This window comes from Theropithecus gelada, chromosome 3 (genome assembly GCF_003255815.1).
Source record: "Theropithecus gelada isolate Dixy chromosome 3, Tgel_1.0, whole genome shotgun sequence".
NCBI lineage: Eukaryota > Metazoa > Chordata > Mammalia > Primates > Cercopithecidae > Theropithecus > Theropithecus gelada.
The window spans coordinates 36,387,627-36,414,906 of record NC_037670.1 but is presented as its reverse complement, the minus strand read 5'-3'; the positions used below and the strand labels follow the sequence as shown (position 1 = coordinate 36,414,906).

Genomic DNA, 27,280 nt, shown 5'->3' with positions numbered 1-27,280 from the left:
TACAGCAACAATAGTGGATACATCAGGAAATAACTTGCCCAGCTCAGGGAGGAAGTTCATTGACATTTAAAAGGCACAAAAACAACCCAGTGGAAATGCCAGCTTCCCAGCATCTAGACAATGAAGGCGGAAGTGGCTCCTGAGCACAGGAGGAAGTGCAACTTGCCAGGAGTCAAGAGCTGAGCAAGGCTGAAGGTGCACTTTTCTAGTTAGGGAGCCAGGGTGCAAGGACTCATTTTTATTTTCCTTAAAATCAAGCACAGAGGAGTCCAGATTGTGCAATGTTCAGGCTCAGAAACGGATCGTCTAAAATATGGTGTTTTGACATACTCAAAGAGCCTCAATGTTTGATCAAAGCCTCAAGTTTTGACATACTCAAGGAGCCTCAAGGTCACTCTGACCTTCTTCCCACTCCTGTCTCTCAATCCCCTGTCTCTCTCCAAGCACAGGATGAAGTTGCTACCTGAAGTTCCTCATCTGGCTAAAGTCCAGACTCGCCAAAGAAAAAAAAACAATTACCTATGATCCCCTCCCTGATTTTTCATTAACTCAAGTCGGTCAACACACCTAGACAGACTTTTGTCACAAACCACTGTCCTGTGAGCCCAAGAAACTTTGTCCCAGGCCATTGTATGTTCTTCAAGCCCATTTAATTTGCCTAAAACCCATTTACTATCCCCCTAAGATCATCCACACTTCCCCATCTCCCTTTCCCTGAAAATAAGGGTATATAGCCATTCGTACCCCAATGTGTGGTGGGGCAATCACCCTATGATTCTCTCCCATTCACATTAATAATTTTGTATGCCACCTATTAACGTGACTTTTGTCAGATGATTTTCAACGAACCTTCAGAGGGCAAAGGAAAAACTTTTCCTTGGCACCTAGAGCAGCATTCAGGTTAAGGGTTTTGTCCCTTTCTGCTGAAAGTTGTAATTCTATTTCTCCTTTTTTTTTTTTTTTTTGGCTCCCATTGCCAAGGAAAACTCGTTTTCAACCAATACAACTTCCCTGTTATACTAATACCATTCCCTGGTTTACCCATCATGTATGAATAATGGAAGCATAAATTAGAGAAGAGTAGAAGGCAGCTTAACATTACTGAGTACCAGCTGATGTTCTAGGTGGTTCATAAGTATTAATTCATTTAAACCTTGTAGCAACCTATGGGCAGATTCTACTATTATCACTATTTTACATCTATTCCATTACGCTATTTTATCACTTGCTTTTGGCAGAGGCAAAGCTTTGTAAATTTGTTTGGGGTCTTACTGAGAACCCATGGGTCTCTGTTAGCTATTCAATCACTTTGATCAAACAAAAACGAATTTTATAGCATTTTACTTGTAATACTTCTGAATATGTTTACCATGGTAATTTAAAATAACCCTTTATGTAGCTCTATATAAGTGTGAAGAAGTTACAGTTTATGAAATGATGGTTTGATTAAATCCCTTAATTGATAATTACATAGGATAATAGGAGTAGACAACGAAACGTTTTTTGGTAAGATTTATTTATTTGTCTAATGATTATTATTTTTAAGAGACAGGGTTGTGCTCTGTGCCCAGGATGCAGTGCAGTGGCATGAGCATGGCTCATTACAGCCTCGAACTCCTGGGCTCAAGCAATTCTCCTGTCTCAGCCTCCTGGGTAGCTGAGATTAGTGTGTCATCACATCTGGCCAATTTTCTCATTTTTCATAGAGATGAAGTCTTGCTATGTTGTCCAGGTTGGTCTTAAAAACTTCTAGCCTCTAGCTATCCTCCCATCTCAGCATCCCAAAGTGCTTGGATTACAGGCATGTGCCACCGAGCCCAGCTGGTATGGGCTATTTAGACCAGTGTGGTCTAGGGCCATTTGTTACAGAATCTCCTAGTGAAGGATAATTAATAATAATATAGATTTTCTACCCTAATTTTCTACCCAGTGGATCTGAATTTCTAGATTAGATTCTGGAAAAGTGTTATTTTTAGAAAGCACTCCTAGGTGATTTTAGTGCATACTAAAGTTTGAGAATCTCTAATTTAAACTAATTTAAATTCTGTGAAATCTCTACTTTTCACTGAATAGGCATAATTAAGGTATAGTGTTTATAACTGCAAGGCATTTAAAGCTTGAATGTGATTTAAGACAGGAATACATATGATAAATACGTTTTTGTTCCTTGTGTGCATATGTAGGCTTAAAAGTGTTGTTTGAAACAAATGATGCAGTAAAGGAGAAAAAAAAAAAAGAAACTACAAGTTTTACAGATCTTTAAATGAGACCATTGACTAATTGAAACACATAAGGGTTAGTCTTCCCTTAATCTGAAAAATAGAGCAGGTTTTACTGGCTTAGGATAAATCGTTCCAGGATAAGCCCTTCTCTCTCATGTACTACTTTCTTCCTGTACCCAGAAAACAATAAATTGTGGAGTTCTGTAGTTCTATGTGAGCACTCCCTTCTCATAAATATTTAGACTAGAAGGAAAGAGCCAGGATCTTTCTTCCAAAGAGTTTAATGAATTTTTTAAAATGTATGAATATGGTTGGGAAGCCTGCCAGTGATTAAAGAGTGTTCATTTTAATATTACATTCTTTTCCCTTCCCAAATGCTTTCCCACACCTCATCGGACTGTACATTTTTCTTAATAACCCTAATTTAAAATGAATTATTTTAGTCATTTTCATCACAAAATTTAATGATCAACATTCTTAATTTTCTATTTCTGTGTCTTTGTTTTCATGTCATGTCACCTTCAGGGCATATTCTGTAAGCTGTACATTAAATTAATATTTCTACCGAGGCTGCAATGGGTATCTGATGCACTACAGAAAAGTGTAGAGTGTGGGCCAGAGCCTCAAAGATCTCAAATCCGAATTGAGGTGTTTATACATGTACGAAATGCCAGGGACTGTCAGGCTTTTAAATGATTTGGAATTACAGTAAAGTGAATCTAAACTTCCATGGTATTATTTGTAATCCACTGACATGCCTCATAAATAAAATTTAAAAAGAATAAGAAAAAAATGCAAATAACTTCATTTTACCTTCTATATAAGTCAATATAAACAGATAGTTCATTTTCCCTTGTCAGGTGAGTTTCAAGAAACTACAGGCATACCTCGTTTTACTGTATTTTCTTTATTGAGTCTCACATATATTATGTTACTTATAAATTGAAGATCTGTGGCAACCCTTCATTGAGCAAGTCTATTGGCACAATTTTTCCAACAGCATATGCTCACTTTGTGTTTCTGTGTCACATTTTGGTAATTTTCACAATATTTCAAAGTTTTTCATTATATCTCTTTTTCACTATGTCTTTTTCATTATAACTGTGATGGTGATTGTGATCAGTGATCTTTGATGATACTACTATTGTAATTATTTTCAGGCACCACAAATTGCACCTGTGTAGATGGTGAACTTAATTGATAAATGTTGTGTGTGTTCTGACTGCTCCATTGACCAGCCGTTCCCAAACTTTCTCTCTCCCCTCAGGCCTCCCTCTTCCCTGAAACACAAAAATATTGAAATTAGGCCAATTAATAACACTACAATGGCCTCTAAGTGTTAAAATGAAAGGAAGTGTAAAATGTTTCTCACTTTAAATCAAAAGCTAGAAATGATTAAGCTTAGTGAGGAAGGCAAGTTGAAAGCTGAGACAGGCCAAAAGCTGATTCCTGCGCCAGGGAGCCAAGTTGTGCAAGCAAAGGGAAAGTTCTTGAAGGAAATTAAAAGTGCTGCTCCAGTGAACACATGAGTGATAAGAAAGCAAAAGTGATCTGGATAGAAGATCAAACCAGCTACGACATGCCCTTAAGTCAAAGCCTAATCCAGAGCAAGGCTTTAACTCTCTTCAAGTTTGTGAAGACTGAGAGAGGTAAGGAAACTGCAGAAGGAAAGTTAAATGCTAGAAGAGTTGGTTCATGAGGTTTAAGGAAAGAAGCTATCTCCACAAATAAACATATCATGCGAAGCAGCAAATGCTGATGCAGAAGCTGTGGCAAGTTTTCTGTAAGATCTAACTCAGGTCATTGATAATGGTGGCTACATTAAACAACATATTTTCAGTGTGGATGAAACAGAGTTCTGTTGGAAGAAGGCACCATCCAGGACTTTCATAGCTACAGAGAAGAGTCAATGTCTGGCTTCAAAGCTTCAAAGGACAGGGTGACTCTCTTGTCAGAAACTAACGCAGCTGCTGACTTGAAGTTGAAGCCAGAGCTTACTGAACATTCTGAAAACTTAAGGATCCTTAGGAACTGTGCTCAATCTACTCTGCCTATGCCCAGCAAAGCCCATATGGCAGCATGTCTGTTTACAATATCATTTACTGAATATTTGAAGCCTACTACTGAGAACTACTGCTCAGGAAAAAAGATACTTTTCAAAATATTACTGCTCTTTGACAATGGACCTGGTCACCCAAGAGCGCTGATGGAGATGTTCAAGGAGATTAACGCTGTGTTCATGCCTGCTAACACAACATCCATTCTGTACTCCATGGATCACAGAGTAATTTTGACTTTCGCATCTTATTATTTAAGAAATAAATTTTATAAGGCTATAGCTGCCACACATAGTTATTCCTGTGATGGACCTGGGCAAAGTAAATCGAAAACCTAGAAAAGATTCGCCATTCTAGATGTCACTAAGAACATTTGTGATTCACGGCAGGAGGTTAAATGATCAACGTTAATAGAAGTTTGAAAGAAATTTATTCTAGCCCTCACGGATGACTTGGATGGGTTCAAGACTTTGGTAGAGGAAGTAACTGCAGGTATAGCCTGAAGATGTGACTGAATTGCTTCAGTCTCATGACAAAACTTGAATAGATCAGGAGTTAATTCTTATGGATTAGCAAAAAAGTGGTTGTGGGAGATGGAATCTACTCCCGGTGAAAATGCTGTGAACACTGTGGAAATGACAGCAAAGGATTTAGAATATTACGTACACTTAGTTGATAAAGCAGCAGTAGGATTTAGAAGGATTGACTCCAATTTTGAAAGAAGTTCTACCCTGGGTCAAACGCTACCAAAGAGCTTTGCACGCTGTCGAGAAATCTTTCATGAAAGGAGGAGTCAACTGATGTAGCAGACTTCATTGTTGCCTTTTTTTTTTTAATTTGAGGCGGAGTCTCGCTCTGTCGCCCACGCTGACGTGCAGTGGCGCGATCTCCGCTCACTGCAAGCTCCGCCTCCCGGGTTCCCGCCATTCTCCTGCCTCAGCCTCCCGAGTAGCTGGGACTACAGGCGCCATCACCACGCCCAGCTAATTTTTTGTATTTTTAGTACAGACGGGATTTCACCGTGTTAGCCAGGATAGTCTCAATCTCCTGACCTCATGATCCACCCGCCTTGGCTTTCCCAAGTGCTGGGATTACAGGCGTGAGCCACCGCGCCCGGCCTGTCTTATTTTTAAGAACTTCCACAGCCACCCCAATTTTCAGCAGCCACCACCTTGATCATTCAGCAGCCACCAGCATCAAAGCAAGACCCTCTTCCAGCAAAAAATTACAACAACTTGCTGAAGGCTCAGATGATTTTTAGCAAATTTTGGCAACAAGCTGTTTTAAAATTAAGGTATGTACATTGTTTTTTGGGTGTAATGCTACTGTGCCCTTAATAGACTACAGTATAAACAACTTTTATATATACCAAGAAACCAAAACATTCACTTTGTTGTCATATGTGCCTTATTTTGGTGGTCCAGAATGGAACCGACAGTGTCTGCAAGGTATAACTGTACTTTGTCCGCCACTCCAGCTTTCTTTTGGTTAATATTTTCATGGTATATCTTTTTCCATCCTTTTACTTAACTTACCTATTTCAGTAGAATTGAAATGAATGACATATATTTGAGTAAGTTCAAAACAAAATCCATTTGCTGTTTTTACTGGAATGTTTAGACCATTAATGTAACTATTGATATGTTTGAATTTAGGTATATCATTTTATGATTTGCTTTCTGTTTGTTCCCTCTGTTTTTCATTCCTTTGACTCCCCTTTTCTGCCTTCTTTTCAGTTATAAGATTATTTATTAGTATCCATTTTAATTTATCTACTATGATTTTGACTATATTACTCTGTAGTTTTTCATCGTTCTTTTTAGTGGGTGCTCTAGGGATTACAGGATATATACTTAACTCTTCACCATCACCTAGAATCAATTTTATATCACTTTTGTTGGAATATAGAAACCTTATCATCTTATTGATCCATTAACCTTTCCCCTCCTATGCTAGTCATGTTAATTATTACATCTAAACTATTGAATGCGCTATCATACATATCATATGTTTTCACATTAAATAGTCGATTGCATTTTAACAAACTCAAGAGGAGAAAAACAGCCTACCATATTTACCAACTAGTACTGCTAGTTGGGCAGGACTTTGATTTTTTACTCTTCTTTTTCCTTTATGATATTCCAAGTTTTCTCCGGTATCATTTGCTTTCCTTCTGAAGTACTTTTACATCAGGTCTGCTGGATTAATATTTTCTTAAGTTTTCTTAATTTAAGAACGTCTTTATTTTATCTCTATTCTTGGATAATATTTTTTACTGGATATAGAGGTTGACAATTCTATTCTTTTGGCACTTAAAAAAATATGCCACTTTGCTTGCCTCTAAGGTTTCTGGTAAGAAAATGAAGTCATTCAAATCACAGCTCCCCTATAGGTGATGTATTGTCTTTCTCTGGCTGCTTCCAATTTTTTTTTTTTTTTCTTTAGCTTTTAACCAATTTGATTATGATGTATCTGGGTGTGAATTTAATTGAGTTTATCCAGTTTGGAATTTCCTCAGCTTCTTAGATCTGTAATTTATGTCTTTCACCAAACTTGGGATTTTTTTAGCTCCACACTTTTTCTCCTTTCTTCTGGGATTCTGATGGCACAGATGCTAAATGCTGTCCACATTATGCTTGCTTACTTAGAACTAGAGGGCTTCTCCGGCAGCTCTCTTTGTCCATGTCCTGAAGCCTACTTCTATGTTTTGGTCTGTGTGTAGTCCAGAGTTGGGTAACAGAGGGAAACAACTGGTAAACTTATGGCTAGTTGGGCAGTATTTCAAATTTTGGTCTGGTTCGCCAATCCACCTGCTAGTGTTTACTTTCCACAGTACTGAAGTAGCTGCTTCATGCATTTTGTCCACGCTCCACAGGTGAGCTCAGTGGGAGGCAGAGCGTGGAGCTTGTTTTCTTCATCTTACTCAGAACTGGAACCAACTCTCTCAACTAAATATAATGAGACAAAAGCTATTTTACCACAAGCACTAAACAAAATATATAACATGTATATTAAGCTGGCGGTGTAAAGCCAACAGGCTGAATAAAAAGAAACTCATCTTAGAATTGATAGACCTCAGCTGATCCTCACGATGATCAATGACTTTTTATTTGGCATGGCACCTGGCATTTATTCGCTTCCACTGAAAATACATTCAATCTGGAGATTGTTCCAAATGTAGGCTGTGCACAGTATCATCAGATGCAAGTTGTTGCGCTTTTTGTTCTTTTAAGTCTTGTAAGTCTTGACTTAAATGGAGAGAACTGCTGATTAACACAATTTTTAAAAGAGCTTAATCAGGGAAATTCTCAACTGTTACATACAAAGAACACTCAATCTATACAGCACTATGATCACTCTGCCAAAAGAGCTGGCAGTTAGAACACCATTGTGTGCATTAATTATTGACATATCAATGGAGATGAGCCAATGGAATTCTTTAATGAATCATTTTTTAAAGCAAATCATTACCCACTGATTTTTGATATTATATATGTATTTTTTTCTATAAATCAGGTTTATATATTTTTATTCAGATTTGATTTCCTAGTTTCTGAGTGGGTTTCTCACTCTAATTCACAAGCCAGCCTAGGGTAACATGGTAGACTTGTGTATCTAATGTACATGTATCTAATGTACTTTTCAGGCAGTATTATGCCTTCAGCAACCACTGGGCAGCAGGACACCGTACTTAATTAGCTGCCTTTGCAGTTATCAGCCTCCAATCACATTTGATTAAGGGCACCATTTATTTCACTCAAGCCCAAGAGTGCTCTCCTGGGGAGAGGCAGGTGGTACTCTCCTGTTGATGAAGTCCAGAGAGCCAGAGAGAGAGCCTGTCACCAGAAGTGACACTCTGCAGCTCAGTCACAGACTTTCCAAATGACCTTGCAGAAGCCATTTTTCTCCCCAACACATTTTATTTATTTTATTTTTTAAATTATTATGATTCTTTTTGATCACTGTGTTGCTCAAACTGGACTCAGACTCCTGGACTCAAACAATCTTCCCACCTCAACCTTCCAAGTAGCTGGGATGACAGGCATGCATTTTCCATGCCCGGCTTAAAACCTAGATGTTTTCAAAGCCCAGTGTTTTCATTAATGACAGGAAAAATTTGTAAAGCCCTTCTAAGTGCTTCTTTGTATGAATATATATGTCAGAGGGGCGAGTTACTATTCCCTCTTTACACCTGAACAAACTGAAGCTTGGTGATATTAGGAGATCTAAGTTCAGACAGCATCAGGAACCCAAGCCCGATTTTTCTGAATCCAAACATTTGTGGTCTTTCTCCTACAACTTCCTATCACTAAAACTACTGTTAATCAAGAATAGAATTACAAAGCATTGTTTCCTGTTTAATTCTACTTGGCAAAGGCCACGAGGGTCTATTTAGTTAATGTAAGAATGAATATTACTTGAGACTGCAACCTCAAAGTAGAGTTTTCAGCATTTATTTGATAAACTTAAATTCTAATATATTTCTATGTGTAATACTTCAGAGGCTGATCCTACATTATGCCTGATGTTTGTTAAAAAAAAAAAAATGTCGTATCCACACAGTAGAGTTGGCTATTTGCAACCACAGGTAGCTCTTATTTTTTGCAAAATGCAGCATAGAGAGATATAGTTTTGCTTATGTTTTTGACAGTGTGAATTTATAAGGAAATATGTTTAAAGTAATTTGTCATGTTTTTCTCTATTTTTGTCAGATTTGTGCAAAGGCATAAAATTTTTTTTATTACCTGTAGGGTCTTTTTCTTCCTCTCCTTTCTGTAACCATGAATATTAAAATTAAAAATTCTCTTTGTTTCTCAGTCACAGAGTTACTACCGGCTAAATAGCTGAGGCTTTCACCCACAGCACTTTCAGATGGAATCCTATTACACTTTATAAGGTTATCATCACCCTCTGAAATTTTCATTAGTTATGGATGTGTACATCCTAACATTTTGCAGTGGGGAGACAGCTGGGAGATATTGTGTTCTGTGTTGCAGCTGCCCATCAGAATTCTTCCAATATAATGGAGTAAAAATCACTGGGTGTATGTAGTTCTTCCCTCCTCAATTTTATCCATAAAACATTTTATCTCCAAAAATTATGAAGGTGAGTTGCACAGGAGCCTGTTGTCTTAACAGTCATAGGCTGGCAGATCATATTACTTAATTGATAGAGCACATTCAATCCAGAAACATGACAGGAGGTTAAATTATTATAATCAAATTGGCTTTTCAGTTCTAGTCTCCATCATCTGATTATAATTTATCATAAACAGTGTGATTAGAAAGTGACAATTGATTCTATTATTCCTTTTACTCTGTAATGACACCTAATCTGTATTCCATGAAAAGATATTCTTTGAAACCAATAACACATTCAAATGATGGTTTGATTTTGCTAAGCAAATATTTTTCCAGATGATGCATATTAATTTAGAACCCACGAAATGTCAGGTTTTTCATGTTTAAACAAAGAATTGATCTGCGTTTAAATAATCTATTCTGGATCCTTCAATCTATTAGGCCCTGTGGCTTCGATAGTGAGTTGGCAAACTGGCTTCATGTCCTCTCAGGTCTGGGGTGTGGAAGGGCAGACAGATAATTAAAGAACATAAATAAACTGACAAATAGTAACAGGAGAGTGTGTTAGTCTGTCTTCACACTGCTAGGAAGAAATACCTGAGACTGGGTCATTTACAAAGAAAAGAGGCTTCATTGACTCATGGTTCCACAGGCTGTACAGGTAGCATGAATGGGGAGACCTGAGAAAACTTTCAATCATGGCAGAAGGTGAAGGGGAATCAGGCACGTCCTCACATGGCTGGAGCAGGAAAGAGAGTGAAGGCGGAAGGGCTACACGCTTTTAAACAACCAGATCTCGTGAGGACTCACTCACTGCCACAAGAACAGCAAGGGAGAAATCCACGCCTATGACCCATTCACCTCCCACCAGGCCCCTCCTACAACATTGGGGATTACAATTCGACCAAATCCAAACCATATCAAATAGAGAAGGGATAATGCTACAGCAGCGTACAACAGGGTCTCAAATCCAGATATAGTGGGTAAGAAGAGGTTCCCTCCAAAATATAGTGTTTAGGTCTTCATAAGGATAGCAATGAATCATTTTCACTCATTGCATCTTGAAACCTTCTTCAGATCTTCAGGAACCAGTGAGGAGTAGCAGAAACAGGTCAAGTATGTCTCATTTTAAATGCCAGCCCTTTACACAGTAGCTATATGAAATGACTTTACTCTGAGCCTCATCCTCCTCATCTGAACAGACAGGAATAATACATAGGTCACAAGGACTATTCTGAAGGTTAATTAACTTATATGTTTTAAGCATCGGTGACAGAGAGCGCATTCAATAAATGGTAGCTCTCTTTCTTCCAACAATTCCTGCTGCCACCAAACACACTTTCTTTTATAATATCCAACTGTGATTTCTGTCTAATTAAGGCAGCTCCTAAACCTAGATTATATGAACAGATATGAGGTAATCTGATTTGGACACAATCCAAGTCAATAAAAATGGACGCTCACATAGACTGCTTTGTTATGGTAACATATTCAATTCAGAATGAACTGAAATATCACAAATCCTACATTTTATATAACATAAAACATAACAAGCAAATAGAAGAAAATAAAGGCATTCATTGTTCCCACCACCACAAGGAGTGTATTCAGGTTGATTAGAGAAGGACAGGTCAGTTTTGACAGAGGTAAAAAGGGCTAAAATAGCATCCGAATGTAAAGAGGGGAGAAATCTCAGTGTATTCCCGAATTTCCCTGAGGCGCCGTTGTTGGCTTGCTGTTCTATTTCTTATACCTCTCTTGAGAATATCTCATTCATTCCCACACACCTTTCAACCCCAGTATCTCCAGGCCTTTTACTCCCAGACCTATATGTGATGCTTCATGCTCTCCACTGAACTTCAGAATGGAACATTCCACCATCTGAAGCTCACTGAGTTTGGTTCATACCCTGTAGGCTTTTCCTTGTTTAATGTACTAAAAGTAGAATTCATCCCCCTTTCTGAACCTTCCTGAATATTCCCCATTAGTTCCCAGCACACCATCCAGCCTTTTATCCAAAGCAGAAACTTCAGAATTAATTCAGACATATTACTCTTATTTAGCCCCAATCCTTATGCTCACATCCCATCAGTCGTCAAGTCCTAATCTCTTCTGTCCTTTTATCCCGTAGCACAAAACACTGTCAAATAGCACCAACCTTTGCTTTCCAGGTGTACTGGGAAGATAGGTAGTGGCAGTAATGCCTGGGAGTTGGTTACAAATGCAGAATTTCAGGCCGCATCCAGACCTACCAAATCCGAATCGGCATGTTAAAAAGGTGTCTAGGCAACTCCATTACAACTATGATCAAACTTTTACATTATCTTTTTTTTAATTATAAGAATTTTCAGGGCTGGGTGCGGAGGCTCAAGCCTGTAATCCCAGCACTTCGGGAGGCCGAGACGGGGGGATCACGAGGTCAGGAGATCGAGACCATCCTGACTAACACGGTGAAATCCCGTCTCTACTAAAAAAAATACAAAAAACTAGCCGGGTGAGGTGACGGGCGCCTGTAGTCCCAGCTACACAGGAGGCTGAGGCAGGAGAATGGCGGGAACTTGGGAGGCGGAGCTTGCAGTGAGCTGAGATCACACCCCTGCACTCCACCCCAGGCGACAGAGCGAGACTCCGTCTCAAAAAAAAAAAAAGAAAAGAATTTTCAAACATATAAGAATCATAGATAATATAAAACACTCATATGCCACTACCCATGTTAATAATTATACTTTCTTGAGATATTTAATTTAAAACAATTTTTAGGGACAGGGTCTTGCTATGTTGTCCAGGCTGGTCTCAAATTCCTGGGCACAGGCAATCCTCCCACCTTAGCCTCCTGTGTAGCTGTGATTGCAGATGCACTCCACCATGATTAAGCAATGATATCAGAGTTAAAAGCCACTTCCCAACACTCCTCCCTAGGGTGACCAATGTGTCTCAGTTTGCCACAGACCATCCAGATTGCTGTACTGAAAGTCTTGAATCCCTGGAAACTTCTCAGTCCTGGGGAAATTCATGGGTACTCTTCTCTCCCTCACACATTTACACATTCACGACATGTGCTTGTTTTCATAAATAATACACAGAATGATTTTATGTGTTTAACTTGATGCAAATAGCATCATGTTGCACACGTTGCTCTTCAGTTAGCTCTTCACATAGCATTATTAATTTTGAGATTTACTCTAATGGTATGTTAATATGAATTGAGTTATTTTAATTGCTGTATCGTTTGCATGAATATACTCTATCCACTGTCTTCTGATGCAGGTGCGGGTTGCTTCTAATGTTGTTATTTTTTAAATAATACATCAACCAACAGTATAAATGTCTCCTTGCGCAGATTTGGAAATTTCCTAGGGAATATATCTTGAAGAGGTGTTACTGCTAAATCCTAAAGTATGTCTATCTTCAGCTTTACTACATGGGGTCTGATTGCTCTCTACATGGAGCAGTTCATGTTCTCCCATCAACAACGTGAGAGCCCTTTTATCTTTGCCAGCACTGCTTGGCACTATCAGACTTACAGAGTATTGCGAGCCTGATGAGTGTGAAATGTTATTTCAACGTCTTAAGTTGGTTTTTCCTGCTTTAGTTAGCCAGGTGGAGTATCTTTCACTTGTTTCTGGGCCATCCAGTTTTCTGCTCTATGACTTTTTTTGTGCACACACACGTTGCCTGTTATCTTATGGAGGTATTCTGGATACTAACCTTTTGTGAATCATACGAATTGCAAACATCTTCTCCAAGTGAGGGTTTGCCTTACATTTTTATCTAGGAATTCTGTTGCTCTCTGTATTAAATTTTTTTTTAATCAAGATATAATTCACGCCCCATAAAACTCACCATTTTAAAGTGTACAGTTGAGTGTTTTTTAGTGATCTTTTGTGTTTTTTAATCTTTTATTTTAGACATCTTTTCTATCCTGATACCATAAATGCCATTCTCCTCCCATTTAAAAAAAAAGTAATTGTTTGCTTTTTGTTTTTATGTATTTAGTCTGATTAGAGTGGATTTTTGATTGTGGAGTGATGAATTGATCTCATTTAACATTTATGCATATGGATAGCTAGTTGTTTTAGCAACATTTGTTACATAATCTATCCACCTCCACTAGTTGATAATGTCATTTCTGTTATCTATCAAGTTTCCATATACACATCAGTCAATTTCTAAGCTCCACATTCTTTTGGTTTATCTGTGAACCAATATCACACAATTTGTTTTTCATAACTTTATAATAAATCTTGATGTCTGTAAGGCATATCTTCTGACCTTGGTCTTTTTCATAGCTCTCTTCTCTCTCCACGACCTTTACTGTCCCACATAAATTTTAGGCCCATTCTTTCAAATTCAACAAAAAATGATCTTGTGGATTTTGATTGGAATTGCACTGAATTTACAGATAGTTCAGGAAGAACTGCCATATTCAAATATTGACATCTTTACAATACTTGCATCCACAATTTGATATGTCTCTTAATTTCATTAGGTCTCCCTTTATCCCTTGTAATTTTTACATGGTTATAATACTCACTAAATGCATATATTATTACTGAATTTCTTACTGGATACATTATTGTTTTAAATATTGTATTTCAGATTTATTTATGCACATATCTATTACATTTTCTTATTGATTGTTGATGGTATCTAGGAATAAACCACTTTTGTACACTGATCTTATATCCTGCAATTTTGGTGAATTCCATGTTTTATAGTCTGAGGAATACTGACAATCATCTCATTTGTAAATGAGAGCAATTTACTTTCTTCCTTTCCAATTTTTATTACCTTTTTAAAAATGTGTCTCGCTGATTGCGCTGGCCAGGACTTCCAGTACAATGCTGACTAGAAGTGGTAGAAGGCACTAGTTTGTCATATTTTTGCCTTTAAAGGCAAGGGTTAAAACAACATACCATTGATTATGGTGCCTGATTTAGGGTGGTGGTTTTTAAAATACATATTTACTAGGTTAAACATTTTTCTTCTATATCCCTAGCTTGCTAAGCATTTTAACTCTGAGTGATGATTTTAATTGCTTTTCCTTTTAAAACTGATCTTAGAATTACTCTTCTTTAAGAGACCTTTCCAGCACTGTAAAGTTGGAATCAAAGCTCCTTGTCTCTGATCCCACTGTATTTTGTGCTTCCCGCAGCAAGTTCATCTGCTGATGTGTCTATGCTTCTCAGTAGCTTCTAAGCAACTCAAGGGCAGGAACCTCATGTTTGATTCATGGCTATATCCTCCAGCACCTGATGTAGATCATGAAAAACTGTACATAGCTGTAGGATAAATTGTGGAAAACATGTTCTAGAAACTTTATTTTTCCTTCCTCAAAACCAATTCTCTTTCTGACAATTAGGCTTAATTTACAAAGACAATAATAACAGCATAGAAATTGGACTGAGAGAAGTTTTAGTTATCTACACATGTATATTTTCTTTTAATATAATAACTCATAGAATGCAAATATACATTTGAATATCATTGACTTCCTTCTTACAGCAAACCTAAGTTGTTGCTACATTCTAAATCAAGTTCATATTTATTTTAACATCATATTAGTTACTTATCTTTGTGTCATTATTAAAACAAAAATAAGGCTCCCACAAACTTTGATTTGTTCAGTATGTACTTTCTAGAGGTCTTTTCATATCTAGTTACTAAGATTATTTTAACTTAATTAATTTAAATGATTTTTTTTTTTTTACCAATGCCAAAGTCCTTTTTAAATGCATTATGTTTGTCAGTGTTTGAATAGCCTTACCTGTTTATTCCAGAACACTAAGATACTTAATGATCATAGGACCTCAAATGCCATTTGAAAATATGAAACCTTTATCTTTTAAGTCAGTTTTGCTTTCATGCATAGCATGGCTCTCAAATCACAGTTGTAATATTTATTAGCTGTCTTTGCCAAACTGCGGGTAATACATCTTTCACATTTCATTGAGAAGAAAAGAAATTTAATCTCACTAGGATCTCCATTATTAGTTCTCCCTCTTGGTTTTTTTTTTTTTTTCCTGTGGGGATTTTATGTTGGCCAGATGGGCTCTGAAGAATCCACAGACGGATCAGTATTTTACAATGGCAAAGTGGAAAAGCAAAATCTATTTTTGAGTTAGGAAATTAAATGCGATATATTGTCATCTAGCTCACTATGTCCAAACTAGTCAATATTTTGTTCATATTCGATATTGTACAATTATTCTCTTACAAAACAGAATACCTTCATTTTCCTCAACTTTACTTCAGTTCTGTGTTTATCTTGTTCCACTGGATAACAGTAATTAGCCACTCAATTACACCCTCTATTCCCTTGAATTCTACCAACTCTAAAGAGGACTCTATAAACCACATTTTTACGCTGGATCTACTTTCTGGGGAATGGCAATTAAATTTCATTAGCAGCAAAAAGTTAAACATCTCTTTCCATATTCATCACAGAATAATCTGTCTTCCATGAAGCAGAGTTGCTGAATGAAATGTTTGAGAATCAATCTGGTGGGAAATTGTTTATTTCTCAAATTGGCCCAATTCTCATTTTTAAATATTCTGACACTTCTCTCTTCAGGTGGTTGCCCTCATGGTCAAAAATCTCTTAAATGGAGAAATAATTATAAGGTCACATAGTTTGTCATAAATGGTTTCAAATGGTGTAACATCTCAAAGTGTGCATTCCAAATATTTCATGTATGGAATAAATAAAAAGAAGCTTCATTTGGAGCCTTCTCATCTTTGTCTATCGTCTTAATGATGTCTAAGAACATATCTGTTCTACATAAAACCAGATACCTGATTTCCAGAAAAGTACTATACTATTTCATTTAGTTTTGCTAGGCATGACCAATAAAAGCACTTTATTAAAGGATCTTTTGCCTGACCCACTTATTCCTACATTATATTCAAAGTTTACCCTTCCCCCTCTAGCCACACTGAACAGTAGGGACTTTCTCAACTGGATCATTTTCTTTCTTGTATCTTTGACTTTGTATGCAAGAGTCTTTCCAAAAAGCATGTCCCTTTCTTCACTATTTATGTAAATATCTACTTTTCCTTCAAAACTCTGATCAGATTCCTTGTTGATGATGTGTTCCCTAATCATCTCCTCCTAAACACACACACACAAACACACACACATAGACTTAGCTTTCCAGTCCTCCAATAATACTTCATAGACTAGCTCTTGGAATTAGAATTATTTGTCTATGCTCTCTTTTCTTATCAGATTTTGAGGTCTTAGAAGTCAGAGTCCATCATTTTTTCATCTTTGGATCCCAGGACCTAGGCCCGCACTGCCATGGTAACAGGCACTCAGTGTGCATTTATAAATAATCGATTCAACTAAACATGCTGAACACTGTAAAAATTATTCTTAAATTCTGAATAATACGGACTCTCCTACGCTGAAGTCAGTATCTGTGACTATAATGACCAGAAGTAGATAGGCTATCTTTTAAGTTCAATTTTTAAAGTTTTTCATAAGACAGAAGTAAATCGTAAAATTCCTAACAGAAATAAGAAAGAAAAAGGGCACCTGAATTTATCTTCCAAAATTAACTCATATTTAGAATAGAAAGAATCTTAAAAAAAAAACAAACAATGAGAGGGCGGGGCACAGTGGCTCTTGCCTGTCAGCACTTTGAGAAGCCGAGTTGGGCAGATCTCTTGAGGCCAGGAGTCCAACACCAGCCTGGACAACATGGTAAATACAAAAAGTAGCCAGGCATGGTGGCGCCTGCCTGTAATCCCAGCTACTTGGGAGGTTGAGACCTGAGAATTGCTTGAACTCAGGAGGCAGAGGCTGCAGTGAGCTGAGATTGTGCCACAGCACTCCAGTCTGGGCAACAGAATGAGACTCTGTCTGAAATAAATAAATAAAATAAATAAGTAAATAAAATAAAAAGGAGAGCAAATTGAGTAAAATAAGACTTTTCAACTAAATTAGCTCCTGTGACTGTTTTATAAACAAATCTTAATGGTTAGTTTGCAAAAGAGCAAGGGCAATTGAAGTTAGCAGAATTAAGGGCTGAAAAGCAACATTGATTATTTCAGTGGGTGACTAGGGGAAGACCTCAGCAAGGGAAGTCAAGAGGCCCTAACCCAACCAATTTACAAACACTCTAAAATGCCCACATTATGTTTTGCTCTCTTTTTAGCTCATTTTAAACTGAGCAAGCATTTTTATTTTAAAAACAAACAAAAATATAAACCAAATTATAAAAATCTTCATTGAAGTTACCTAATATTTCATTGTGCTACTGTTTTCTTGCTTATTACTTTTCTAATAACCACGAGGGTTTAACTTTCTGTTATGACTATTAAAATGATTTCACTAAGAATGTGCCTGGATGCTTGAAAAAGAGGAAACATCATTTGTGAGTTTCAAAACAGAAATATTTGACAAGTATATGAAGGAACGCTTGTAAGCATTCTTGGAATTAATTTTTTTCCTATCTCCTGCATCCCCAACCACCAATTTAAAAAAAAAAAAAAAAAAGCACTTTGGGTGGAGTTAAGAACTCTTTTCAAATGTTAAACAATAACTGGAAATCCTGAAAATGTATTCCCTTTTATCAAGTAGGAAAATGCTTTAAAGTCTCCCCCCACCACTGCCACCTTTCTTTTTGCTAAGAATTGTTTCACATGATATTTACTCACTGGTTTCTATTTTGAACAGAAAGTTCAGTTATAACTGCCTGAAATATAATGCCATCTGTGTTTATTTTCCCTTCTGAAACATGATTTTTTCCCCCCAAACATAACAAGTACCTGGTCCTAATAACCTAGATACATGTATCAACTCAGCTAATTCTTCACTGTAACCAGCGATGAAATTAAAGATTTAGAACGTGTACCATAAAAATGTGAACTTCATTGCAAATGTAAATCATATCAAGTACATCTATACATTCAAATATTTAAAAATATTCTGATTCATAAGTAGTTATGAGTTATCTGTATTTACCTGGGTGGAGGTAGCTATGGAATGAGAAAGAGTGCACAACACACCTCATGATATAGTTAGTGAATCAAGAAATAAGCCAGGAGCCAGATGACCAAAGTCACAGAATCACTTTGACTTCACATTTTCCAAATCTATACTCACACCTCTACCTGGGACAGCAGCATCTAGCATGTGGAGACCGTTTGAGGAAAAAAAAATTAAATGTATTAATAATATATTTTAAGTTACTTTAAATACTGTGAAGTAATATGCCACCGTGAACATCATTATATATTTATATTTGAGCTGATAAGTTACTGTAAAAAATCATACTGACAGTTTTTTAATGTAAAAAGTGGGCTTAATCTCTTTTCTACCAAACCACCCATGAAGAAAAATTCAAACATTTTATTTGGAGCTTATTTGCATTTCAAAGAAGGCTTAAATTCCACACATGGTTTTTTATTATAGCTTGACATTTCTTTCACATTTATTATAGTGTTCAAGAGTATCCCGAAGTATGATTTTTTTTTTTTTGTATTCTCAGAGTCATTATCTCTAATATCAGCCTCAACACTGATTCTAGAAAGTTTATGTGGTGCCAGGTTTTCTATTCTCGGGAAATGGAGGATGTGTAACAAGCCGTCTCAATGGACACGTCCCTAAAATAGCCTGGCACATATGACTTAGCGCCTAATGTTTCCCGTTTCCACTTGAGCCTTTGTAGGGCATGAGTTAAACAGAACATTTCCCAAATCACCATGATGCTGACTTGAAAAACAAGAACAGAAGACAGAGGCACAACCACTGCTGCTAACTGAAAGCCATGGGGATTTTGACTCAAGAAATTCTTATGTTCCTAATTCTCAACCTTTTATTTCTCAGTTGTGGATGCCTCTCTTGAGGAACTGACAAGTACAGACTTTTCCTGCCATACAGCCCTGGAGGCAGGTCCAGATTCTGTATTTCCCTTTGTCCAGAAGCGGCTCTAAAATAAATTTCTAATTTGTTACAAGGAAATGCTTCACAGAGTCTACATGTATATATTTCATTTGTGTTTTTGTGCCTTGTTGTTTATCACTTTGCATTACCCGTGCCTAGCTTGTCCTAGGCTCTAAACCTGTTTCCTGAAGTTGCTGTATATGTATTATGTGAGAACTGACATTTCATGTCTCATCTGTTTTTTATTCATAACCTCTCTTTTTCCTGACATCTACTGGGTATATTAAATTCATACATGATGACAAAATAAACTGGCTATAATTAAATAACAAATTTTAACTTGCACAAAACAGACAAAACCATATCACTGACGATGTTACAAAATTATCAATAAAATGATGCCTATGTAAAACATTATTAGAGTACACAAAATAAAACAATAAAAGAATAACTCTTTTTAGTTCCTTTATAGTGAAGGCAATTTATTTTGTATATTATTTTGCGTATTTTGTCAAACAACATAGTCCATTAGATAGTGATGTGTTAATATCTCCAGTAAAGATTTCAGGTCAGTAACCAGTCTTGAAATCTCTTGCCCACAACTATCACTTAGTACTTTTAAAAGACATAACTGGACAACTGGACAAGAGGAAGAGTATCAGTATTGCCAAATTTGACTAATACTCACGAGAGAATATTCCCAATATAAGCATAGTAGGAGCAACAGTAGGGTGTGGTTCCATCACAGCAGTAAGATTTGCAATCTTTGCCACACTGAGCAAGGCAATCATCTACAAAACAAAAACCATTTGTGAGCAGTTATAGTTGTAAAATCACAGTTTCAGGAAAAATTATGCTATTTCACATCTTAATCAGCCAATGACCACTCTTTAGTGGTTTTAAATCTTCATTTTTGTCCTCAGAATTCAAAAACATTCGTAAGGATCTAAATTAGCCTCCCTTCCCCATTAGACTCTAACCTGTAAAGACAAAGACAATTCTTGAATCTTCTACACCAAGCACCATAATTGCTAGTCAGGGTTAGTTGAATGAGATAATGAAGGAAGGAATTAAAGAACAATTAAACTACTCAGTCATTGGATTTGTCCATAGAGTTTTTATAATAAATTTTAAATGATAAAGTCTTCTTGGCCAAGCAAAATGGCTCATGCATGTAATCCTAGCACTTTGGGAGGCTGAGGCGGGTGGATAACTTAAGGTCAGGAGTTCGAGACCAGCCTGGCCAACATAGTAAAATCCAGTGTCTACTAAAAATACAAAAAGTAGCTGGGTGTGGTGGTACACACCTGTAATCCCAGCTACTCAGGAAGCTGAGGCAGGAAAATTGCTTGAACCTAGGAAATGGAGGTTACAATGAGCCGAGATCATGCCACTGCACTCCAGCCTGGGCGACACAGTGAGGCTCTGCCTCAAAAAAAAAAAAAAAAAAAAAAAAAAAAAAATCTTCTAACTTTAGGGTCTTGTATTCTCAACTGAACTCAATCAATAGAAGGTTTAGTGGTATGAATAACACCAAAAAGGAATAATTTCAAAATGATGTATATTTTCCATGATACTACATTGTATGCTTTCCTTTTTGTGCCATTTTTTACCTGTATAATTAGTTTGCATACATGTGGTAACACAATGAGTCTGCATCCTGTAAATTCATTTGGATTAAAAGATGATTGGTTATAGGAAGAAATCCCCATAGACAATATTTTGTAAACAATTAAGAGTTTACTTAATGTCAGATTGAGGAATCAGTAAGATATAAAACAGTACTATGTGAAGGAGGAAAAGTTATTTTCTGAATAAAGGATCAGAAATTACTATTTTTTCCATATATTTTGCAGCAAGAAAAATTATACTAAAAATGTTAGATAAAAATTACTCTAGCTTTTAAGTATTCTTTATTCCACCTAAATGATTTATGTTTAACAAGCTAAGGTTGTCACCGAGTTAGTCATATAAATTATGATGGATATGTAAGTTTCAGATACATGATTAGGAAAACATTAAGTACAGTCTGATAATTTAGGTTGTACATTTAAGAGTCACAAAATAATCCATTTCCAACTCAATTCCTGAAGGTAATATTAATTATTATATAAATTATATAAAACTTTTGCTTCCCTATCAAAGCCATAACATTAAAAGTACAAAATATTATATTTATGTCTACATGTCCATGTAACTGATTTATCCAGAAAGGAAATTTTACGTTGCTTTTAAATCACTTCTGCTAAAGTATCATCTGCTAAGATGATACTTTACAAAGAGATGTGATTAGAAGATAGCAAAGTTCAGTCACCATTAACAATTATGCATGGCTTTTGTGGAACAAATGGAAAAATTCATGTTTCCTTCCCCTCAGTTTTATTTTTACATTATAGGTAGTCAAACATGACCCTTGAGGCTTACCTCTGGATTGTGGTAAAAAGGAATGAAAACGAAAAATAATTACCTTTGTGAGATTCAGTAAGTACTTAAGTCCACTTCTAAAATTTGAAAACAGAAACACGATCTAATGATTTAGATACAAGGGAGAAGCCAATATATTGACAATAAATGCTTTTTGCAGAGTACAACACACTTTTAAAGGCTATTTATTTTACAGTTTTCTTGATGAATTTCCATAGCTCTCATTTTTAGTGCTGTTTAATTTATTACTGGTCAGTTATCTGAAGAGCTTAGTGGGGATGTTTTGCTTCATGTTCTTAAAAGCCATTCAACGTACACCTACAGCCATCTGATCTTTGACAAAGTCAGCAAAAATAAGCAATGGGGGAAAGGACTCCCTATTCAATAAATGGTGCTGGATAACCAATTAACCATACACAGAAGAATGAAAATGGACCCCTATCTTTTACCACATACAAAAATTAACTGAAATTGATTAAAGATTTAAATGAAAGACCTCAAACTATAAGACTCCTGGAAGAAAAGCTAGGAAACACCATTCCTGACATCAGCCTTGGGAAGGAATTTATAACTAAGTCCTCAATAGCAATTGCAACAAAAGCAATTGACAAGCGGGATTTAATTAAACTAAAGAGCTTCTGCACAGCAAAATAAACTATCAACAGAGTAAGCAAACAATCTACAGAATGGGAGAAAATATGTGTAAGCTATGCATCTGACAAAAGCCTAATATCCAGAATCTATAAGGAACTTAAATAATTGAACAAGCAAAAACTAAATAATCCCATTAAAAAATGGGCAAAGGACATGAACCAGACACTTCTCAAAAGAAGACATACAAGCAGCCAACACACACAACAAAAAAATGTTCAGCAAGTCACCAATCATCAGAGAAATGCAAATCAAAATAGAGCGCTATTATTGAAAAGTCAAAAAAACAACAGATGCTGATGAGCCCGTGGAGAAAAGGGAACACTTATACACTGTTACTGGAAATGTTAATTAGTTCAACCACTATGAAAAGCAGTTTGGAGATTTCTCAAAGAACTTAAATCGAAACTACCATTTGACTCAGTAATCTCATTGCTGGGGTATATATCCAAAGGGAAATAAATCATTCTATCAAAAAGAGAAATGCATTTGTACATTCATCACAGCACTATTTGAAATAGTAAGGACACTGATTCTTCCTAAGTGTTCACTAATAGTGGACTCAGTAAAGAAAATGTGGTACATATACACCATGGAATACTATGCAGCCAGGAAAAAAAAAGATTAAAATCATGTCCTTTGCAGCAACATGGATGAAGCTAGAGGCCATCATCCTATGCAAATTAATTCAGGAACAGAAAACCAAATACTGCATGTTCTCACTTACAAGTGAGAGCTAAACCCTGGGTACTCACGGACATAAAGATAGCAACAGTAGACACTGGGGACTTCTAGAGTGGGAAGGAAAGGGAGTGGGGAGGGGTTGAAAAACGAACTATTGGGTGCTATATTCAATACTTGGGTGACGGGATCAATTGTACCTCAAACCTCAGCATCACAAAATATACTCATGTAACAAATCTGCACATGTACTCCCTGAGTCTAAAATTAAAGACGTTGAAATTATTTAAAAAATAAATAAAAGCCACTCCGATTGTGAAAGAGCTAATGTCCCCACTATTCTGTCAGAGTAGGACAACCAATGTGTAAGTAACTTCATGGGTGCCCTTTGAACCGTGTCCAGGACAGTGACATCTCATTAAACTCTCCATCAATATCAAAGATTCCATTGCTACCATTGTATTCCGGTGAGTACTCTTATAAAGACATGGTGTTATCAAAATATTTTGAGCCAACGTTACAGGAAACCAAGCCCAAAATCTTGTAGCCAAGCAGCTGGATTATACCTGAGCAAACATCTGGATCATGTTACACATTGGTCATTGTTTTTATGGCATTTTCCAGTGCTCTTGTCTACTTCCCAGAATTAAACTACCCAAAAGGGGAGATTTAACAGGATGGCAAATACATTTACAATCACAGCCTCTCCAAAATGAAATTTCAACCACACCTCAAAGCCTTTTTTGTGTTAGTTGCTTTCTCTGGGATATTTGAGAATAATTTGGCAAAGATCAGTGTTGGTGCCATACAGGAGCTTTTTCTCACTGGAGAAAGAACAGACCATTCCAATTTGTCTTCAGAAGATAAATAATATTACATCTAATGTCCAAGTTAGTATCCCTGAAAATCAGCCAATTTAAACTTTCTTCAATGACTTTTTGCTGAAAGGTGTGGTCTGGAAGAAGGTTCCCCAGCTCACCCGTGCCTCCCAACTCACCCTGCCTCCCACCTTAAGGAAAGTGCAGAACAGGAAAAGCAGTATCTGGCTTGAAGCGCTTGCTTAGAAATGGCCCTTGCAAACTATAGCTAAGATAAGAGAGGAAGGAAAGGGAAGGGACAGAAGTTACTGGCTGAGGCCCGGAAGGTAAAACCTTGACCAAATCCTGTCTTTGTAGCCTGCAGTGGGAGTCAGACAATAATATTGACACTTCACTGGGTCTCCTTCCAAAAGTAACTCTATAGTACAACATGATGCTTCAGGTATAGAAACTTTGTTCTTATTTGTTTAGCCAAATAAAATGTGAATCTAATGCATTTGCTTTGGGGAAAATAATTTACATTATGAGTAGTGCATCTACATAGATTTTTGTCCCATAAAGCTGGCAATTCATTTAATAGTATGAACTCGTTCGATTTCTGGGGTGTTCCAGCATCTAACCTCCGCCCTTACTTCCAGCCATACCTCTTAGTTGCAACCAAACTGAAATATCCTTTGTTGCATGTACAGATCTTGATTTTTGCCTTTGATCCCACGATATCCTGCTATATCCTACTCCATCTCGTTTGGTTCAGGGCGTCTCCATTTTTCAAAGGTCTAGTTCCTTCAAGTCTTCCTCAATTCAGTTTTCCTGAGCAAATATTGATTGATCTTTTTGCTGAACAAAATAGACATTGTCCTCATGAAGTTTACTCTTTTAAGCCAGCAATAAGGTTTCTTCTTTGAACATCTATAGCACATGATTTTACCTCTCCTATGACACAACCTTTTATACCTTAAAGTAATTTATGATCATACCATATTTCCCAGAGAAGACTGATAAGAACATGACCTCTTATGGCTCAACATATCTCAGTAAGTAATAGTTGAATGAATATGAAAAGCATAAAAAGGCCTGTGAATAAGAAGTCCAGGAATTGACACCAAAGAACTTATTAACTTAACACTTCTTAGCAAAGATAATAAGTCAACTTAGCACTGGCTTACAACGACTTTGTAGCTTACAAGAGAGGGATTCCAAAAAAGAGAAATTAATGGACTGAAAACTTTCTAAACTAACCACCCTTGTTGCTGGCCAGCTTTGCTGATTTCCCGAGCCCTGAGGAGCTGGGCATCTGCACTGGGGAAACAGGTGGAGCGGGGAGATGTGTAAAGCAGAAGCTTTCAGTTTACCAGAAGGAATATAATAAACAAACAAACAAACAAACAAAATTGTGGTTCAAAGGAGTGGTTGAGTAAGTGTGAGTGAAAGTATTAAACACTGTCGAGCAGAGGCGGTGAAAAGCATAATTGCTTCGAAAGAACTAATAAAGAGATTTTTTCAATAGAAAACGAGTATTAATGCAATTGACTCTGTTAATCCCTCCAATTCTGAAAACCTTATATAAGTTTAATAAAAGAAATAAATGTTGTAAACAGATTAAATGGAAATTCTCTTCATTTAATAGGAAGAACTTATCCTACTTTTATGAAGTTCCATATTAGAAAGTCAGCGTTTTTTCCTGCCATAAAACATCTTTAAAAGGGTAACTCCTAGACAGCCACTAATTTGCATTTCAATAAACAAACTGAAAATGTCCACAGAAGTTATGGTGACTCTTTTCTAGCAAGGTTGAATGAGAAATTCAATTCTTTTAATGCTCAGGTCCAACGTTGAAGAAAATCATTTCAGTTGCAATATATTTTTGAGTATCAAAGGTAAACTTCAGTGCTATGTATACATTTAGTATTGGAGGCTCATGGATGAGCCTGCGATTTTTGTCACAGGACGTTAGAGACACAAAAACATTGTACAAAGAACTTTGCTTTTAGCTTGCATTGTTTTGTGAATATGAACGAATGCAAAGACCACATGTGTAAGACACTTTATACCTGAATAACCAATGAAAGGCCATTTGGGGCTCCATATTAATCACAGAACAAGAAAACTCACTTTGCTTAATTATTAGCAGTTCTTACTACAAATAATTAGAAGGGAAATGAGATGTCCTTCTCTTATAAACAAGTGTTTATCCAAATCAGCTAACACAGATTAGACCCTGGGTGAATTCAGGCTTCTCAAAAACCTGTGTTTGACTTCAATCCTATAGCTCAGTCTACTGCACTTGTAAATCTCCCAAAGAACAAAAACAAAGCTCTAAGTTTTTTTTATTCGTAAGAGGGAAAACCAGAAATATTAAGAAAGCAGAAGATGGAGAGTCCACTGCCTACCCTATCCAGGTAAGTTTATTTGGATGTAGTTTACTCTATCCAGAGTCAAATCCCCTAAACACGAGACTGCTATTTCCAAGGTGGAAAGGGAAAGAAAAGAAATACAAAAAGTAAAAGGAACAAAACAAAAACCGCGTGAGGGTGGAAGTGCGCGGGTTTCTGCCATCGCTTCGCAGAAAAGGCAGAGGCGTCTGCAAAGGTCCTTCTGCAAAGGTCCCAGTCCGTCCAGCTCAACCCAACTTGGCCCGGATCGTGACCCAAGCCCTGCCCCGAGCCTCTGACCCTCTCCGCCGCCCTCTGTCACTGACCTGCGTAGACAAAGAGCAGGACCAACTTCGGAAGCAAGACCCCTGGACGCACGGGCAGCCTCGGAGCGTCCATCCAAGCCGGTGACCTGAGGTTGCGCGCCAGAGAGAGGCTTGGAGCGAAGGGAGAGCCCGGAACCGGAGGGAATGGGTAGGATGGAGGACGATCAGATGGAGGGAGCAGCGCTCCTGAGAGCCGGGTGGAGCGGAGACCCGGCCATTGCCTAGGGAGCCTTCCAAGGGAGCCCGGGCCGGGCGCGTCTCGGGCCAGCGAGTGCGGGACTCCGCGGAGCTGGGGCGCGCGTGGCCCGAGACGGGCTGCGCTGGGGGCCCAGGTCTCTTTGTCTCGCCCCACTGCGCTCAGGCGCGGGGAAGGCTGCCACTCCGGCGTCCTTGGCCACCCAGGCTCACATTTCATCTCCGCGGGTGGCAACGACTCCGGGCAGGGGGCGGGGGTGGCCCCGACTCCTCCCCAAGCTCGGGTTCTTCCTTCTAAAGAGTGACTAGAGGACCAAGAAACTTTTTCTAACCCCTTGCTTTGGCGATTGCTGTGGAGTTCAACCTGCTCCTTTTTAGCCCTGCCCTCCACTACAGTTTTTCCTTTCAAAGCAATGGATGAACGACTTTGTTTTTTATCTTTAAACAAAGGGAAGGAATTTTCAGGACTGAAGGTATTGGACAAAGAGTGACAGCGACGAAAACTCAGGATTGGGAAGTACAGAAAGTGTATGGCATCTCTGCTGAAAGCTGATAAAATGTTTA

The 27,280-nt window shown here is 37.4% G+C and overlaps 1 protein-coding gene across 3 annotated transcripts in view; it reads right to left on the bottom strand.

Annotated features, from left to right (window-relative positions):
- CYYR1 (cysteine and tyrosine rich 1) overlaps window positions 1-27,070 on the bottom strand; it is a 105,399-nt gene extending 78,329 nt beyond the window's left edge. For all 3 annotated transcript variants that reach the window (XM_025380925.1, XM_025380926.1, XM_025380927.1), the window contains exons 1-2: window positions 26,522-27,070; window positions 19,938-20,040 (exon numbers count right to left, since the gene is read on the bottom strand). In XM_025380925.1, coding sequence (XP_025236710.1) covers window positions 19,938-20,040; window positions 26,522-26,936 — 518 coding nt within the window. In that variant the 5' untranslated portion in view covers window positions 26,937-27,070. The remainder of the gene's footprint in view (window positions 1-19,937; window positions 20,041-26,521) is intronic.
- Between the last annotated feature and the right edge of the window lie 210 nt (window positions 27,071-27,280).